At 42.4% G+C, this 20,048-nt stretch overlaps 1 protein-coding gene across 1 annotated transcript in view; it reads right to left on the reverse strand.

The window, feature by feature from the left end:
- The window catches only part of PPP2R2B (protein phosphatase 2 regulatory subunit Bbeta), a 278,982-nt gene that overhangs the window by 45,884 nt on the left and 213,050 nt on the right, over positions 1 to 20,048 (reverse strand). Inside the window, 3 exon segments of the mRNA XM_032593136.1 lie at positions 12,472 to 12,489; positions 12,492 to 12,551; positions 12,554 to 12,647. Of these exon segments, the coding sequence (XP_032449027.1) occupies positions 12,472 to 12,489; positions 12,492 to 12,551; positions 12,554 to 12,647 (172 nt within the window).

Consider the following 20,048-nt stretch of genomic DNA (forward strand, 5'->3'; position numbering starts at 1 on the left):
ATAATGTACATGTAATAAATACATAATTAAAATAAACACGTTTATACCTGTGCCGGGAGCTTATATATCCCATTTTGGGAAACAATGCATCGACTCAACAAGAACTAACTTGATACAGACTATGCTATTAGTCTGGGATGGATGAAAGTTTCTTATGCTTTTCATAGTCCCCTCCTTAGAGTTTACATGAGGTACAAGTGAATGCACCTGTATCTGTAGTCATACCAGCACCAACACAGCCATCTATTATCAAACATCACCTGTGCTCCAGCAGGCACTCTGGTGCAATAATGGCTCTGTATCTGGTTGTGCCTCTTTCCCCTTCAATGATCTCTGCGAAGTCCTGTTGTTTCTTTCTCAAATGAGTCTGCGACTGAACTGACACTACATTGTACTACAATTTCCCCCACCAAACCCAGATGTAAATACTACTTGGGTCTCCAAAGCATGCGGGTCCCCTGGATTCACAAAACATTACCTTTCAACTCAACTGCTACCAGAGTTATAAATATTATTGCAGGTAGCACCACACGCTGGGGAACAGGAGGCTGAGCCCCCTGGAAGGCCCCAAGCTGCATTTCTGATGTTTTCTCCAGCCCCCCTGACCCTTGCCCTGGGCTTTGTGGCCACGACACGGGATGGGGGGAGCAGAGGTTAGTGTTCAGCTGCTGTCAGATTTCATCACCCTCCAGAAAGAGCCTCCAAAGCCTACCATACCAGTGAGCATGTTTCTCTTTTCCTAAAATAGGGAAAGAAAATCTGGTGTCAGCTTTCTCAACCTCTACCAAGATAGCTCTAAAAACAAGCTTCACTGGAAGGGATCTTTGCTGTGTGGGAGGGGGAGGTGCCACATCTACTGTTATTTTTTTCTCACCTAAAAATAAAGCCCCAAAGTCAGAATGTGTGAAAACGAAGTGCTTAAAGATATCTTTGAAAGCAGGAAGGAACATCCCCCACCACCAAGAACACCAACACGGATGTGCGCACTGAGTCTGCTTAGGGCTGCTTCCTCTGGGTCCATCTTCTCTCCTTCCCTCATTCACTTGCTCCCTCCCTTCTGCCCAAGCCTCCCCATCATCCCTCATCCCCAAGCATCTCTCTTTTGACTAGAATGTCTGACTCTGTGGGTGTTTAAGGATGACTCTAATCCTCTTTTTAACAACCGCGATGACAGGGACAAGGACGATAATAATAACCAGCAGTTAATGTTCACCAAGTGCCATGTATTGTCTCATTTGACCTTCATCTCAGCCTAACGAGGTCAGTACTATTCAGTAACTGAGGTAAATTAATCAAGGTCATAGGACTAGCAGAGAGAAGAGCTGGGATTTGAACCCACCCTGTCTGACTTCAGAGCCTGGGTTCTTGACCACATGCTGTTTTCCTCCCCCAGAAAAGGCCCTTACAGAGCCAGCCTTTCTGAGTGCGGTAATTCTGGCTCTCTTGAAACTTCCCCTGGCTAATCTGAGAGGGCAGACTGTGTTCTTTTAATTCACTGATCACTTTGGTGGCCACACTTTTCAGAATCAGAATTTGGACATAGCATCTGACTCAGGACTTCTGTGTCCTATGATTTGATAATTATTTTCCTCTTTTCTGAACCATAAACTGGGACAGGAACATATGGGATTTCTTGAGTTGTTAACTGATGGAGGATTTGCTGAGTTCTAAAAACATTTGGGAGGAGACTAGTTACCAAATTCAATGGCTTTATGGGAATGATGGGAACAGGATAGTTCAGATCTGTATCATCTCAGGCCTTTCTTCTCACTCTTTTCTAAAGGGAGATGCACACCTTCAGCATATGTGGTTTTGCCCTTCATGTTGGAAGGGAAAGTGAAAAAAGATAAGCACTGTATTATCTTGGAAAAGAATGATGCATTTTGACAGTCAATTTTCCCTTCTCTATCCTTCAGAGCTCTCTATCCAAATTATTTCCCTGTTGTCCCAAAGAACTAAGTGGTGAAAGCAAAACATAGCACTGGATTCGCAGCTAATATACAAGGCAGACAGCCAACAGATTGCTATTAAATTAACCCTGGGGCTTGACAGATCTGTTCTTCCTGACCCCAACTGCTTATGGCATTCCTTATTAATGCTGAGCCCAGACAAATTACCTCTGCTAACAAAAGGGGTTAATCTGCTTCTCTGCTGGGACTCTGGAGGCAGCTCTGAGGACAGGAGGGGGCATAGCTAGTTTGGCAGCTGAGCTCCGAGCTTGGAAGGCAGGAGGGAAGGTGAGGGCATCACTGTGCCAGGCAGGGCCTAAGGCGTCATTTAAAATAATAATTGAAGACACTGGGAGGTCACCCCTTAAGGGATTGGCTTCAAACAAATACGAAGCCAGAGTCATAAATTACATCAGCAGTGGGGTGAGGGAACGGAGAGGGTAATGGCAGGATGCTAAGGGGTAGCATGGAGGCCATTCAAAAGTCTTTCCTTAATCCCCAATTTGGAAAAAGCTTTCCACCAAAAAAAAAAAAAATGTCTACAGCAACATGATAAAAGAAATATATTGACTATAACATACATATACAGAGAAAGGGAAATGATTATGTAAATTTTGATCAATCTCATTAAATTGTTTTTGCAATGAAATTCCAAGTCTGTTAAAAAACACGAAACTTGTATCTATATACTATGATCATAGTATCGTTTGAAACTTACAAAGTGAAAATAATGAGCTAAAGGCAAGATATTAAATGTTAGTAATAGTTCAATCTGAGCAGGTCTATGAATTTTCAATTATCAGTTATCATTTCCACATTTTCTTCTAATCAAGTAGTATGTTAGGATAGAAAAAGATATATCTCACATATAGAGAGATATCTATAAAGAGATATCTTATTATACATATATAATATATATACACTCTGACCAGAGTCATTTAAAAAATCAGAGAGAGACAGAGAGAGAAAATATAGTATGGAAGGAGATGTGATTAAGATCTTACAAGGGATTAAATGGAAAGTCAGCAGGTAAGTTACCCTTTAGAAACTCTAGTTTACAAAGGGTAACTTACCTTTACCATTCATCTATCCATCCATCCATCCATCCATCCATCCACCCATTGATGTAATCCACAAATGTTCACAAAGAACCTGCTAATACTTTTCTCACCACAGGGGGTACAACCATGGCTGAAGCAGACCCAAATCCCCCTGATTCGTGGATCCTATATTCCAGCAGGTCACATGGTCACTAAGCAAGGCAGATAAATATATATAAACCAGATAGTAACAAATGCAAAGCAGAAAAAGGAGGGAAGAGAGAAGAAATGATACATGTGTAGGGGCGGGGACAAGGTATGTGTATATCTTACATCAAAAAGGAGAAAGCTTCCTGGATAAATTAATTTTTCCCCTTTTATTATTTACTTGCTTTTCTGAGCCCTTATAGTTAAGTTAGCTAGCATTATGTTACAAGTGTGATGTAAAGCCCCTGTATTTACACAAAATTAGGTGGTGAGGTTATAGGTGATTTTATAATCTCCACAATACATATTTTTAAATAATAAACATTAAAAAAGTAGTTTGCTTGTTTAGAACCATCTGTGAGAAAATTAAGAGAGCAGAAGCCTCATCACCATGGGTCAAGTTTAAGATAATACTGTGATAAATATTGTGATTATAACAAAACTGGGTCAGGAGGTTGGGAGTCAATAGTGATTCCAAGTCTGTTTTGCTCAGAGAATGTGGGAAAGTCATTTTCTCTCTCTACGCTTCAATTTTTTTTTTTTTTGCCTTTGAATGGGCATCATTCTATTTACTCTGAAAGCCTCTGAGAATTTTGATTATGAAATAATTTCCTGGAGAAAGATATTAAATGGCTTTATAGTCGACTGAATAATCCCATCCCTCACAGAAAGCACCTATTTTTCCACAGATAGCTTTATATGCATTAGTTTTGTGGGCTTTTGAAGGGGATGTCCTCATATGCTTCTGTCTTTATCCATGCTGATTTTGCTGATACCAACAAGATTTTTGTTTGTTTGTTTTGTTTCCTTTCTAAGCCCTGCCTAAGCCAATCAAGCACTGGAAAGCCAAAAAAGAGGCCTTTCTGCAGGCCAGGTTGGTGAGTGAAATCTATGTTTGCCTGGGAAAGATACCTATCTTCAAGAGCAGTTGAGGCTTTTCATGTTTCTGCACTTAGAGTCTGCCAATACTGAAGGCGGAGAACAGCCTTATTTTGGCCCTGAGAACTAATCATAATAAAGTAGGATTTCCTTTTAGGGGACATGAATTGCTTTGAGTTTTTTTTTTTTTTCTTTTTAAAGTCTGAATGTAATCTCTGGATATTAAGTATTGATTACAAAGCATCCAGATCTTGTTAGCTGAAGGGACATGTTACTTGATGATAAGATACTGGCAACCTCTGAAGAGGACTCTAAGGGATATTCCTCTTTTAAGAGCTTAAAAAAAGCCAACGTGAAAATATTTATGGAGGGTTTGCCAATTGCTAGGCTTAACAGGAGAGGCTGACAAAAAATATGTCGCGGTGCCATCTTACTTACTGCTTATAAGTATGTACTGAGCTACAAAAGATACTGGGCTGAGATGGCCTCCATGATTTGGGGAAGGGGGCACTTGAAAATCCCATAACCACAGACCCTTCCCTGTTCATGTGACACAGAGCTTGAATTCCACCATTAGGAAACACCCAATACCCCTTCAAAGGTCAATTCAAATGTTACTTTTTTTATGAAGCAGTCTAGCCTTTCCTTCATCATTCTTCCTGTTCCATGCCTCCACAGAACCTTGAATACACCTAACAGGTAACCCATATTACTAGATTTGAGTAATTTGAGATGGTGTGATAGAGTACATTATATTGGAGTATGAAATGAGACTGAAATGTTAATCCCAAATTCTGTGACCCGTTACCTAATCTTGAAAGCCTTTAAATTTGTTAACTCATTTACAAAAAGAGGAAGAAAATTACAGTAGATGATGTGTATCACATACCTGGTATTTAATACAGGCTCTGAAAATTGTTGGTCTGATCTTCCCTAGTATAGTCACATGACTGTCTCCCTCTGTCCACCTAATCACTTCACTGGTTTTGAGGAATGTTAACTCGGTTAGGCTGAACTACAATCCTTAGAGTTCCCTTTCTAGGATGTTGCTGGTTACCGTGGGCTAACACGGGCTCAGGAGGGTTGGAGGACAAAAGGGAAGAAGCAGTTGCTCTGCAGTACACACACACACCTTCTCCCACTTATTCCATCAAACACTAATCTATGTGCTACTGTAATCTAGGTGCTGTAAGAAGTTCTGCAGATGTGATTAAAGGCCCCAATGAGTCGACTTTCAGTTAATCGAAGGAAGATGATCCTGGGTGAGCCTGAATTATCAGTTTGGAAGACATTTAAAGGAAAGATTTGGCTTTCCTAAAGAAAGAGACTCCAAAAGGCTGCTGGGTCCACAGTTGTTCTCCCTCCTCACTGTCCATGTGTGGACAAGCTTCAACTCATGCTCACGTTCTTCCAGCTTCCTTGTGATTTTTCATTCTTGCCTAACTGCCTTACAGACCCTGGAATTGCTTGGCCAGTCACACAATTGCAAGGCTAACTCACTGTAATAAGTCAGTCTCTCTCCCTTTCCCTTCTATCCCCCCTCTCTCTCTTTCTGTAGACAGACAGACAGACACACACACACACACACCTCTCCCAACAGTTTTGCTTCTCTGATTGAACTCTGCATGATACATCTACCCTTTCAGATTACAAAAATCATAATATCAGGGATGGAGTTTTATTCATCTTGGCATTTCTTATGCACATGGTAGATGCTCAATAAATTTAAGTTATTAAATTTCAATAAATTACTTTCATTTGTTGTGACTTAGCAGCCTTCTCAAGGCCTAGTTTTTTAAAATGCAGAAAATCCACAGTAGGTCAGTAATAGGTCAAGATGCCAGGCCTAGATACTGTAAATCACCTCAGCTTGTGTTTTCTTAGGAGAGAATGGGATTCAAGCAAAAGGTTAGAAGAACAAGGGGCTGGGGAAATGTTTCAAATATAATAGCTACTATTTATTAGGCCTTCTTTCTGTGCCAGGCACTTGGCTAAGAAATTTACATGATTATTTCCTTTAATACCCAACAACCTTATAAGATAGATGGTATTTATTATCTCCATTAACTGATGAGACAATGAAGGGGCAGAGAGGTGTTAAGCAGCTTATTAAGGTCACAAAGATTGTATGAGACAAAATTGGATTCCAATCCAGTGAATCTGACTCTGGAGTCTAACTACTAAGCTAACTACTACTAACTACTAAGCACTCCTGATTATGAAGCTATACCTACTGCTCTGAGGAAGCTCAAAAAGCCCAAGAAGTGTGCAGTTTCATTCTTGCCCTCTTCCCTGACAACATGAGATCCAAAGGGCTTTCCCTGTGCATAAATACCTTGTCTCAAGAAGTGTTAGGTCTGGCAGGCACAGAGGGTCAAGCAAAACACTAGGCCTTGGAAAACTTGGAAAACGTACCAAGGCTACATTTATTAATGGGGAGGAGGAGGCTGCCCTGGGACACACGGACCAATGTTCTGGATATGTCAATGGAATATTCTCCTTTTACACTAAATGCCAGCCTCAGATTGATATGTACATTTGTGGATGAAAGCCACAGCAGCAACAAGGGAGACAAACTTGTATTAGGCCCCACAGCTTCCTTCAAAGCCTGCCTGGCAGAATCCCACCAGATTAAAAGGAAGGCCGCTGTCCATGGTACTATGAAGAGACAGAAGCCAAGAATTGAGGTTATATGGTCCCCTCATCAGGGAATAAGTTCCAAAGGGCCTCAGCTCAGTTGACAAATGAAGCTGTTGTACAGGGGAGCTAAGACCAAGGCCAATGATGAAGTACCTCTAGAGTTCAGATGTCCTCTCTCAGAGAAATCCTCTGTTTCATGACCAGAGACCAGACTTGAGTAAGATGTGGCTAACCTTTCTAGCCTTGTTTGCATCATGCTCCGCCACATTCTCTGGCCTTCAGTCACAATGGACTTTTTAGAGTTTCTCCAACATTGCCACACTCCCTCCTGTCACACGCCCTCTGTACATGCTAGACCAATCTCTCCACACCTTTTTTCCTCTTTCAGATCTTAACTCAGTAATCAGTTCCTCTGCAAAGTCTCCTTTTATTCCCTGAAATCTGTATCAGAGTTCAAAAAAGAAGCATACACAGGACTGTATTTCCTTTCCTCAAAGGACTTACTTCTGTTTGTAATTATATGCTCATTAGTTGGATTATTTGATGAATGTCATTCTGAAAGCAGAAAATTTCTTTTCACTTTTGTATCCCCATGGCTTAGTGCAGTGCCTGGAACAGAATAGGTACTCAGTATACAGTTGTCGAGAGCTGTACCTTTACTTTTACTTGATAGGAGCCTATTTAATAGCTCTTATATTGGACAGGGTAAGAGCCAAGGTCAACCCATTCTTAGTCCTGGGAAGAGAGCTCAAAGGATCCTAAGTATACCACAGAAAACAGTTTGAAAAGTTATGGCTGCTTCTTGCCCTAGAATATCACTAATCTAGAAACGAGTTATTATTGTCCTGAAATAGTTAACCCATTAAGGCCAAAGTTTGATCACTTTAGGCCAGAACCTATTATATAAGACAAAGACAGACTAGCTATGGAAGGAAGGGAGAGGACTCAAGACCAGGTGTCAAAGGGCTAGGAATGCCGTAATCTGATTTGGTATTAAATGCAAAACCCTGGACCTCAGAGATCCTTCAAATATGTGGTAACTAGGGTATAAAGAGCAACATCTTGAGAAGAGCATCCAACTGCAGAACCAAAGGAGACATCAAGAACTAAGAAGAGGACCCAGACAATAAATTTAGCAGACTAGCATCCACCATACTAACATTCAATTTTTCTAGTTTCCGAATCCTTTTGATGATAATCATGCTTGTTTAAGCCTGTTTATAATTTATTTAGCAGGGTACTGGCCTAAGCATATGTGTTTATGTGTGTATATGGATACACACACAAGCATATGTGTATCTCTCTCTTTTTCTACACACACACACACACACACACACACACACACACACACACGGATATATTTTATATACAGCTGACCCTTGAACAATGTGGGGACTAGGGTCATTGACTCCCATGCAATAAAAACACACATGTAACTTTTGACTCCCTTAAAACCTAATGATTAATACCTTACTGTTGACCTTACCAATAACATAAGTTGATTAATACATATTTTGTATGCCATATATATTATACACTGTATTCTTACAATAAAGTAAACTAGAGAAAAGAAAACATTATTGAGAAAATCATAAGAGAAAATACATTTAGTACTGTATTGCATTTATAAAAAAAAAATCTGCATGTAAGTGGACCTGTGCAGTCCAAACCCATGATCCAAGAGTCAACTGTATATACAAAATTTATCCACATATACGTATTAAAATATAAATGTTTTATATATGTGGATAATTTTATCCATATATATATGTGTATATGTATATATGGATAAAATATCTATCTATCTATCTATCTATCTATCTATCTATCTATATATATAAAACACCTTAAAAAATTCTCACAATCCTCTTTTATAAAGCTTGTCTCTCAAGATCATGAACAGAGGGTTGGATAGTTAAGAACCACATAAAGCTTACACAGCCAGTAAGCAGTAGAGCTGAGTGTGAACTTTAGGCTTTAGGACTTTCAGAAGTTCAAGGACTTTTGAGACTCCAAAGCCTGTGTTCTCAACCATAATGTCAGTGGCCAATGTCACACAAAATGCCAGGCACTGGAAGTGTGACTTTATTTTTAAACAAGACTGCAAGACCACTTTTCTACTTTTCTTCACAATATAACTATCTTGTAATTTAAGTGTTTTCAGTATCTATGAAGTCATCAGACTGATATGATAGCTGTATTTTCTAGTACTCATGACTGTAAATACCTAACCATAAAAATGAAAAAAGTCCACATAGTGTTCCTACCACCCCAGTGGTACTCATACCACGCTTTGGGAACCCCACTTATTCTATCCTGAGCCATGTTTGACAGCCTCTCTTAGTGGATAAATGGCATTATAGAAATGGTAGTAAACAAGGTATGATTCAAAAAGACCTGCCTGGTGGTTGGTGTTTTTTCTGAGGGTGTTTTGAAAGATGGCGCTTCCTACCCCAGAGGTGGCCTTCACTTCAGTGACAAGAGGCAAAGGGGCCCAGTTTGTACAGTCAGCTTAGTGCTTAAGGCGGTTTGGTTGAAAGAACTATATAGATATCAGTGATCATCATCCTCATGATGACAATAATTATTTTACATATGGCTGTTTTAAGGGTGCATGGCACAGTCTCATTTGTATGCCAGCATCTGGCAGGCTGTCACACATCTGCAGAATATACCTAAATTGTGCTATTAATATTTCCCCTTTGCATTCTCCCCCAGGCATCTGTCTCCCAAATTGCCTAAAGAAACCCCCCCTCCCTCTTGAAGGCCTAGAGGCAAATCCAGAAAACATGTCATCTAGACTGGGGACAGCAGGCACTCAGAGTGACAGCAGCTAAGTCTGAGCAGATTTCTGGCTCTCGGAAAAGATGTAAAAGGAGAAAGGGAACCACACCACACATTCATTCTATTAGCAGCCACACTTCTATGTACAATCTGTAGGCAGGTTGTCGGAGGCTCAGACAGTATGTAGAATCTACTCTGTGAACGACAAGAGATGCTAGTCATGGTCCTGAGGGTCAGGTCTTAGTGCCTCTATCACTGCCACTACTTGCTTAAAGCTGCCTTCCTAAAAACCTTGGCAAGCCAAGAAACAGACTCTTAATACAGAGAACAAACTGACGGTTACCAGAGGGGAGGGGCGGGGGTGAGGGGTAAAATGGGTGATGGGGATTAAGGAGTGCACTTGTTGTGAGGAGCACCAGGTGATGTATGGAAGTGATGAATCACTCTATTATCCACCTGGAAACTCATGTTACACTGTATGTTAACTAACTGGCATTTAAATAAAAACTTAAAAAAACAAGCCTGGGCCAAGTATCTAGCACTCCTCTGTGGTGGAGACTAGACTAGCTAACTGTGTACCAAACCAGGTTACTCTTTTTTTTTTTACATGCATAGCTATATTACATTTCCAGGCCTGCTTTGCAGTTAGAGGTAGCCATGTGACTGACTTCTAACCAATGGAATTCATGCTCTTTGAGGGCCTGGCTCACAAGAGCTCCCATGTGTGGTTCTCTACGATCTTCTCCTTTTGCTGTCCTGATTGCAAGTAAGCCTGGTGGACAAATGTGGGAGCTGCAGGGTGGAAGGACCTAATTCTCTGATTCACTGATGGAGGAGGATGCTTGCTGGTGGTGATCATCATAATGACTCCATATAACAGAAGTCATCTTTATGTGTTTGCGCCACTATGAGGTCTATTTATATCACAACATTCAGAGCTTTACTTTAACCAACATACTCTTAAAGTGAGATTTCCTGGTTACAATTTCACCATCGACTATCTACTGGATAGTTGCACTCAGTGACCTATCGCACTTCAAACTTGACCTATCCAACCAAAATGGTATTTTCGTGTCTGAGAATGTTCTAGGTACTGGGCTACAGGAATGGATCATACAAAGTCCCTTCTCTCATAGAATTTATACTCAAATATGGGGAAACCCCAATACACAAGTAAAAAAGCAATTTCAAATAGTGATAAGTGCTGTGAAGATAAACAAGGAGAGAGGGCTACTGGGGACTACTGGTAAGTTACTGGAAAAGGACCTCTGAGGAGATGACATTAGATGGAAGTCTGAATGATGGCTTGTAGTTAGCCAAGTAAACTCCAGGGACAGAGTATTCCAGAAAGAGGGAACAGCAAATACAAAGAAGAGATATAAGAACAAGGTTATACAGGAACAGAAAGAGGTTAGTGGCTGAATCAGAGTGATTTCGGGGAGAGTGACATGATAGGATATTAAAGAGGGAGCCAGGGCCCATTTCATTTAGAATCTTACAGTTCAAGGTAAAGAACTTGGATTTTATTCCAAATTCATTGGGAAGCTACTAGACTGTTTTAAGCAGGGGGAGAATGATATCTAAATTAAATACTGAAAGGTCCACTCTGTTATGAGAACATGAACTATGTAGGAGATCAAGAAAAATGGAGACTGAATAGGAGATTGCTGCAGTCACACAGAGGAAGGAATAATGGCCTACAGCACCATAGGGTAGGAGGGCAGAATGGAAAGAAATGAGTTGATAGAGATATATTTCAGAGGAAGCATAGGCAGCCATCATAGACAGATTGGGCTGGGGCATGGAGGCTGGTAAGGGAGAGAAAAGAATCCATACTGACTTCTAGGTCAGCTGCTCAGCTTCCTGGGTTGAGAAACCATGAGCGGAATGGAAATTCAAGTGAACAGTCAGGTTTGTGGTGGCACAGACCACAGGGCAGGTAGTGAATAATATGACCAACCATATATTAAAGAGCGGGTCATCATAATGGAGTAAGAATGTTGGCTCAGACATTCATTCAACATCTTCTTGATATCTGTGGATTTTAGCTAACAGAGGAGATAGTAATACTACATTAGGGTTTCTTTGATATAAGAAAGAAACCTTACATTAGGGTTTCGGTGTATGCAGACTAGAAGGAAGTGTGTTGGGGACTTGAGGAATGCTAGTAAGTTTGTGTCTCTTGATCCGGATGCTGGTTAAACAGGTGTGTGTGGGTGAAATTCATCAAGCTGTAATATTATGATATGTGTACTTCTCAAAATGAGATTCTACGTGGGACATTTGGGTGGCTCAGTTAGTGAGCATCTAACTCTTGATTTCGGCTCAGGTCATGACCTCACAGTTCATGGATTCTAGCCCTGCGTTGAGCTCTTCACTGACAGTGTTGATCCTGCTTGGGACACTCTCTCTCCCTCCCCCTGCTCCTTCCCTGCTTGCACATGTTTTCTCCCTCAAAACAAATAAATAATACTTTAAACAATGAGATTCTATGCATAAGTTCCTATCGCAGTGCTGGAATGCAATAAGTGGCAGCCAGTATTATTCCACTATTATGATACGATGAAAAACCATCTCATGTGTACCTGTGGTCCACGCTGTCCATTATAGGCCATTTATAGATCCTTTAACAAGAGAAAGGAATCTTAACTGAATCTAGGGTCTTATCTTAGAGTTGATAAAGTCACAACTGATTTTAATTCACGACACACAATGCCTCTGCATAAGGAAGTGATTCAGACTTCCTATCCAGAGCTAGTCCTGGACCACTATTTTAGTAATTCAATACTTCTCTAACTTTGTTACGATGAAAGATGGAGCCAATGTAATTTAAAAGAGCCTAGTTCTTTCTCCACAAGTGCTAGGAGTCTGTGGTTGTGACTGCTCCTATCTCTTCTATTTCCTCCCAAGCCTGCTCATACCTGAATACATATGATTCAAGCCAACTGGTTATTACCCCAAGGAAAGGATACTAAAACTTTGATTGGTTATTCAAAGTTCCAAAGGTTAATCCTCAGGTCATCAGCTGACATGTAGGTTTCATAGTCGCTGTGACTGATATGGAGTTGATGTGATACGTGTGTGCATTGGCGAATACTCTTCGCGGGGTGGCCTCCACCATCAGGTCCATGGGTCTCAGAACAGGCACCTGGGATGCAAGAGAAACAATCACTTCAGAACCAAGTTCTTCACTAGGGAAAACGTCCGCATGTTTATGTCCTTCATCATCACAACACAAAATCATAATCACATTTAAAAAGCTTGAAGTTAGAGAAGCAGACTGATAAATCACATATTCCTGTTTCCTCAGTTTCTTTTAGTTGTTTTTTTTTTTTAATTTTATTTTTCCCTCTGCTATTTTTAGTTTTACTTCTTTCTCAAAAGATGTCATCATCACTTAGCCTTCATGGGCAATTTCATACTTTATAGATTCTTGCATTTTCCCTGGACCTTCTAGGAGGGCCTCATCTTAGAGAAAGTGCGCTTAGAAGCTACTGATCAGGCATTAGCTTCCAGAGCTGTTGTTCCAAGCTGCCTGTTTGTTTTAAACATGAAATGTACTTGGAAAAGGAAGTTGTGGGAAAATTTTAGAATATGTAGTTCAACTTTGACCTACATATATATACTTCATGGCTTTGGAGGTCTAGACCCCATCCTGGCTTTTTCCCCCAATCTTTAAGGGCATTTTGTGAAAATATATAATCACCCAAGATTCTAATAGTTAATTCTAAAATTCAGCCATGATCATACATGGCACTCATTGACAACTTGTTTTACCTGGGAAAATCTTGGTTTATATTTACTACCCGGTGTACGAACCAGGTAGTGTCCACTTTCACACCAAAACTATCCTCATTTGGACAATAAACTATATGGTCAGCTTACTGATATCTAAAGGGTCCTCAGTGATTATTTGTTGAAAGAGTGAATAAGAATATGTAGGAAAATGTTTTCTTCTCCACAGGTCAAAGAATCAGGCAGTTAAATCATTTCCCACACATGAAGGTCTTCCAGGCAATATGAACAAGAAGACCCAGACTCTTCTGATTCTTTTTCTTTTTTTTAAGTTTATTTATTTTTGAGAGAGAGAGCGAACAAGCAAGCATGAGCAGGGGAAGGGCAGAGAAAGAGGGAGACACAGAATCTGAAACAGGCTCCAGGCTCCGAGCTGTCAGCACAGAGCATGTCGCGGAGCCCAAACCCACAAACGATGAGATCATGACGTGAGTCCAAGTTGGATGCCTAACCAACTGAGCCACCCAGGCGCACCCCCTGACTCTCTCTGTGAGTTCAAGGGCACTTCTGACAACTCCTGGGTGAACTGGTTCCTGAGAAGGTGAAGAAGAACAGCAATGCCTGCCGGGGACAGACTAAAAACGAAACAAAACAAACACAAAACACAGATGTTGTCCTTTAAGAGAAAGAAGAAAAAAAAAGGACCAAAATTTCCTTTATGAGGAAGTCACCTCTTGCAGCTGAGCTAACTTGCTGACTAATTTGCTACCAGGTAGTTGATTAAGGCTTCAACTTCTGAATTTGTTTCAACCCAAGGGGTGAGGGGAAGAGGGCAGGAACAAAGGTTACATTTTGTGAAGTGTACTCACTTCAAAGGTATAACCTTTGACAAAACATAATTCTCCCAGTTCAGTCTTGAAGGGAGTTCAGATCACCTCTGAAGGAGATTTTAAATTAAATAATTTAAATAAATAAACAATTCAGAGAACTCAGAGTCCTATACAGCTCTGGTGCTAGACACCCTGGAAAACAGAGTTGGCTTGAGATGTGGATGTAGGATGTGGTGGGGATCCTCTGAACACCAGACCAGGGAGGGGAAGGCAAGCCTTCATGTGCTCTCTATGCCAATTATGGATGATGGTTTTAGAGCATAAGCTCAGGAAGGGAGATAACTCGAAGACCTTGGTTCTCATCACAGACTGACCACAGAGTGAAAGGCTGTGTGACCATGGGTGATTAACTTGGCCCTCCTGAGCTCTGGGCCATACTATTTGGAAAACCAATAAGACCCACTGTGCCCTAGTTATCAGGAAAGGTCACTGGGATCTGTGGAGATAACATGCTCTCTGGTTCACCTGCCTTCTTGTTCTTTGAGCAACATCTACTGGGCTCCATACAATGTCCTAGAGAATCCAACCAGTGAACCAAACCAGACACTTCCTGCCTTCGTAGAGCAGGGCTAGACGGAGGAGGGAGATAGGAAGTCATGTCACAACAAATGTCGTAAGTGCCCCCAAATAGATGATATCATGCAAAAGAGGATTTAACATGGTCAGGGAGGCCTGGAGAGCTGTTGCTGAAGAAGTATTGGATGGATGACTGTGAAGGATGAGAACAGGTTTACTAGGCCAGGAGGGGAGGAAAGAATGTTCCAGTCAGGGACAAGAGCATGTGCAAAGGTCCTAGGGTGGGGGTAAAAGCAAAATGAAGGGTCAATAGGTCAATGTGGTTAAGACAGAGAGAGAGTGATGGGAACCATGGTAAGAGATGAAGTTATAGGGTAGGTCACAGGCAAGCCCCCACCCCCAAAATTTTTGCCATTATCCTTAGAGAAATGGGCAGAACTAAAAAGATTTCCAATGATTGTGGTATGATAAAGTTCGATTAGATGATTCTTGATGTACATGGGAGAACAAGTTAGAGGGCAAATGAGGTAAGTTTTGGAAAGGAAGGGGATATACCATCCAACACCAGTTAAGGGTGCATCTGAATTAAGACTTTGTAATGGATAAAAAAAAAGTGACTCTGTTCTTGGGAACTCTACCTGAAAGTATTTATTGGGCATTTACTCCTCTGTGTCAATCATTCTGCGGATGCTATTTATGGTAATTCTTTCAACAGCTCTGTGAAATAGGTTGTGGTGTGAGTATGAATACGAAGAGAAAGCTCAGGCTCAGAGAGGCTAAGTCAGTGGCCCAGGGTTGCCCAGCTATGAGCTATGAGGCATTGTCAGAATTTAATACCAGAGCCTACCTGACTGCATACCTAGTGCTCCTTCCAATGTATCACACCACATGCAAATATCATACATGGCAGGAAGTAATAAATGCTCTGTAAGTGACACGAATAAGCTGCCAGGAGAATTATGGAATCAACACTATTACTGATAATAATAACGGTAGCAGTAGTCAGAGTTTTGTAGTTGAGCTGCCTCTACAAACCTCAGTTAGGTGATGTAGGTGTACCTGGTATTTGAATAGGAGTGACTATTCCGTGTACTTCCAAAAACACATGCCATGCTTTTGTAGTCTGTCATAAAGGAACGCCCCACCTGGAGCTTTTGAGTGCTACCTGCGCATCCTCTGCCTCCCCACCGGCCCCCTCCCAGAGGTAGCAGAGCTCAAAGCGGGCTCCCCCAGGGCCTCAGAAGAAATGGAATCTGCAAGGACTTCTGTGGCTCCTCCTAAACTCTTCCCTGAGCCTCCTCATTACTGTGCATTGTCGGCGGAGGCTTCCCGTGGCTGTGGTGACAAGGAGGGGAGCGTGACGGCCAGGATCAAGAGGCATTACAAAGTGGGAACTGCCAGCCCAGAGCGTCAGCTTAACGTGATGGGCCTGCCTGCTAATTCAGGCTGACATATTCCATGAATGTACCACTTAATAGGAAGGCTCTGCCGTAGGTATTCTGGGGAGGGAAGCCTTCTAATGCCTTACCTAGATAAGGCAGAGGGAAGGAATGTCATTCATGGTATGCCAGCACCATTCTCATGTCCAGGTCAAGACTGACCACTGCCTAGTGATGCCCCTCACAGGAAGGACGAGTGGGGGGTCTGGTTCAAATGGACGGGAGACTGATTGGGAAGCCTTGTTGGGACTGTGTTTTCCAACTGCACTGGCTATATACTCCCGTCAAGGCCAGGCAGGGAGAAGAATAGGACATGTTCTCTGAGTTGGGCCCACAGGACCTCATTAGGGCTTTCTCTGTAAGACACGATGGAGGGCTTCTGTGCTATTGGCCAAGCACTGTGTCAGAGCTCACCAGCCCCCAACGCCAGGCTCTGCTTCATTCAGCCTTCTGACTTCTTTGGGCAGAGAACTGGGGAAGACTATTCTGCTTGTCCATTTTACAGGGGAGGATCAAGGAGGTGAAGTATCCTGTCCAATGGCACACATACAGTACATTGAGGAGCTGAACCGAGGCTATTTGGTTCCTGAGTGAGCACAATGGTGCAGATGAAACTATTAGTGTGAAATGTGATCTTGCCCATTTTTGCAGTCCAAATCTCAAATCTCAGTTATTGCCTCCGGTTCAGCCTAATATTTTGGAAGGACTCTGTGCTATAGAGATGTGACACTGAATCATGGAACAATGAATCTTGGAAGGGGCCATTGTGTGTGTGTGTCTGTGCGTGTGGTGTGTGTGTGTGTGTGTGTGTGTGTGTGTGTGATCGGGATGGGGAATTTAATAGCAAGCTGTGGTTGTCAAGGCTTTACCCTCATCATTGCTCTTGGTAGTACGTTGGATTCTCATTTATATCAGCTTAAATAAATATTTCTGTGGAGAAGGAAAGTTTGAAAATGACTGGCCCAGGCAGTACCTAAAATCAGCAGATGTACATTGTCCATGGTCACCCAGCTTTCTATCTCTCATCCCAGAGCTTCCTCTGCCCCTTCCCCATACCATGTGCCTGAACTGTTCTCCACAGGACCAGAGGCCCCTTCTTGCCAAATGACAGGACCAGAATTGGACAAAAACCCAGGACCAAGCCAGGACCTTTAGTTTGTAGTTCAAAGCCTCTTTTCTGAGCAATGTTGGCTGTGGTTGACAAGGCTAGAATCAACTGTGAGACAAGGCCAGTGCTGCATTGTGCCTGCAATGAGAAGAGAGTCCTTGGCCCTCAAAGGTGGTTCTGCAGTGCACTACTGGGTTTTGGTCATGTCCCTCCCTCAGGTGCCTCATATTCCTTCTGGACCTTGATTCAGTTACAGCTCATTGTGCTGAGCCTGATTCCAAAGGATGAACACACTAGCCCAGTGGGCAAGACCACCAGCATCATGTTAGAAAATCAGATGATAACATCTCAGGTCCCAAGAGAGGGGTCTCAGAGTCTAACCTGCCATAAAGCTTATAGAAATAGATCTCATCTGTAATGTTAGTGGGATGTAAGGAGCCTAGAGAACCACACCACTGCCTCTCTCTCAGCAGTGAGGTCTCTGTTCAGTTATCCCCCCTGAGGGAGGCCCTCCATGCCCAGCCCACCTCAAACAGGACACCCTCCACTCACTATCCTCTTCCCCAGCTAACAGCTTAGGATGTTTTAAACACTTCAGCAATTACAAGGCTACACTGTTAGCTAGCTTGACAATAAGTGAATTAAAAAAAAAAAGAAAAATATAAACACTCCAGCAATTTATCAGAGAATTCTCATCAATATCCTGTGATTTATGTTGGTAGATATGATCCCTTTTGCACAGATGAGGGGACTGAGGGCAGAAAGGTTAAGTAATTTGTGTAAGTCACACAGTTGGTACACACATGTGGCACTTTTGACTCTGGAGTCTAAGCCCTTGGTGGCTCTCTATTGTAGGCCCTGGAAGAGCCCACTGGGGTGTGTGGGAAAGAGACAAGTGAAGAGACATTTCAGTGCAGGGCATCTGTGCTGTGACGGAGGTCGGTGGGCACTGCCCAGGCTGTGTTGGCCAAATGGGTTATGTGTCCACCTAGGGAGGTCAACGGAGACCTCGAAAGGAGAGGGCTATGAAAGCAGGCAGGGTACAAAGGGTTTGTAGGACTCGATCAGGCAGAGTCAGGGGTGCTCTAGTCAGAGGGACCAGCACACGCAAAAGCTCAGGAGGAAGAGAGCAAAGAACATGTGTGCAACTGTATGATTCCATGCGTTTCTGGGGGAGGGTGTCCGTGATTTATTCACTCAACAATACTGAAGTCCCTACTCTGTACCAGACATGAAGAAAACCTGAACTGGGTAAGGGGGTAGACAGTGGATGGGCTTCTACTTGAGGTGGGGTGATTCTGGAAGATGTCTCTCAGGGAATGACTTTTGAGGGGAGATCTGAATGCAGTGAGGGAGGGAGCCTTATGGCTGTCTGGAGAAGAGCATTCCTGGAGGAGGGAAAGAACAAGTACAAAGGTTGGAGCACCTGAGAGTGGCTTGTGCTTACAGTATAGGAGGAACAGCAAGGAATCTTTGTGCTGCAGTGGTTTGTAAGCGAACAGCAGCAGATGTTGGCTCAGTAGTGAGCATGTGGATGGACAGATGTGACTGTGAGGACAGGGAGGATTCAGGGAGCAGGGATAGCTGTCCAATACAGACTCCCCTTCTGGTTCAGCAACCCCTTTGCTTGCTTTGTCTGTCACCACTCCTTTCTGTCTCTCCCCCACCCTTCCTTCAGTCTTCCTGCCCCGGCTATTTTCTAATTATCTTTCCTGCCTTTCCTCTTGGAAATACAAGATCATCTTTCAGTTCCCAGAAGCCATTTACTAACAAAATGAATGTTGCTGTCATTTGGCTTATTGGTGACCATGCAGGGCGATTCTTCACAATCTTCCAGAGCACCTAAGCAGGTGCCATTGGTCACAAAGCACCCCCTCAGAGATACACAAGGAAAGCTGTGCAGAATCCTGAAGCCCCTGAAGCCCCCACTTGAAACGACATCTGTGAAATGCACAGCGGGAAGAGGCTAGAGGTTGAGGGACTCAAGTGTCTTCATGCACCGACTCTTCACAGAGAAAAAACAACAGCTGTGTTTACCATGGCAACCTCCAGGCCCCAGCAAGTTGACAGATTCAAGGCAAGGCTGAGAGAGAGAGATGGCCTGATAGGAGCTAAAGAACAGAAAGAAGATGGAGTCATGGAGAAGAAAGAGGGAGAGAAGGTCATATGTAGAAGGATGTGAATGGATTCAGCTGTTCAGTAACCTTGGGTCAAATATGTTTGAGTTTGGTAGACCAACATTTGAATACCCTTGGTTGTTAAGTACAATTAACATGATTGACATTATGGAGCCTTTTGAAAAATCTCTGTCCATTTAAATCCATGCTTGGATTTATCCATATCTCCTTGTCAATGTGTGACAGATGCTTCCACCTCTGTCCAATAGTTGAGATTACTTTATATTGGGACTGATAGGCTATATTAACATCATGGGTTAGGAGGTCTCCATATCATCAGTTAAGAAGTACATGTAGAAATGTTATGAACACATATTGGCCCCAGATAAAACCTTCAATAAACACATATTCAGGGGCACCTGGGGGCTCAGTTGGTTAAGCATCTGACTTTGGCTCAGGTCATGATCTCACAGTTTGGGAGTTTGAGCCTTGCATTGGGCTCTGTGCTGACAGCTTGAGCCTGGAGCCTGCTTCAGATTCTGTATCTCTCTGCCCCCTCCCCTGCCTCTCTCTCTCTCTCTCTATCTCAAATAAAAAATAAAACATTAAAAAAAGGACATGTATTGAGCATTTATTACATGCTAAGCACTTACCACACAGAGGAAGCTCCTTAGGAAGCTTAGTGGAGACAGATTAACACACAACTTCCTACCCTTTCTTTTTGTTCCTAACAAGCCCTTTTGG

This window comes from Lynx canadensis, chromosome A1 (genome assembly GCF_007474595.2).
Source record: "Lynx canadensis isolate LIC74 chromosome A1, mLynCan4.pri.v2, whole genome shotgun sequence".
NCBI lineage: Eukaryota > Metazoa > Chordata > Mammalia > Carnivora > Felidae > Lynx > Lynx canadensis.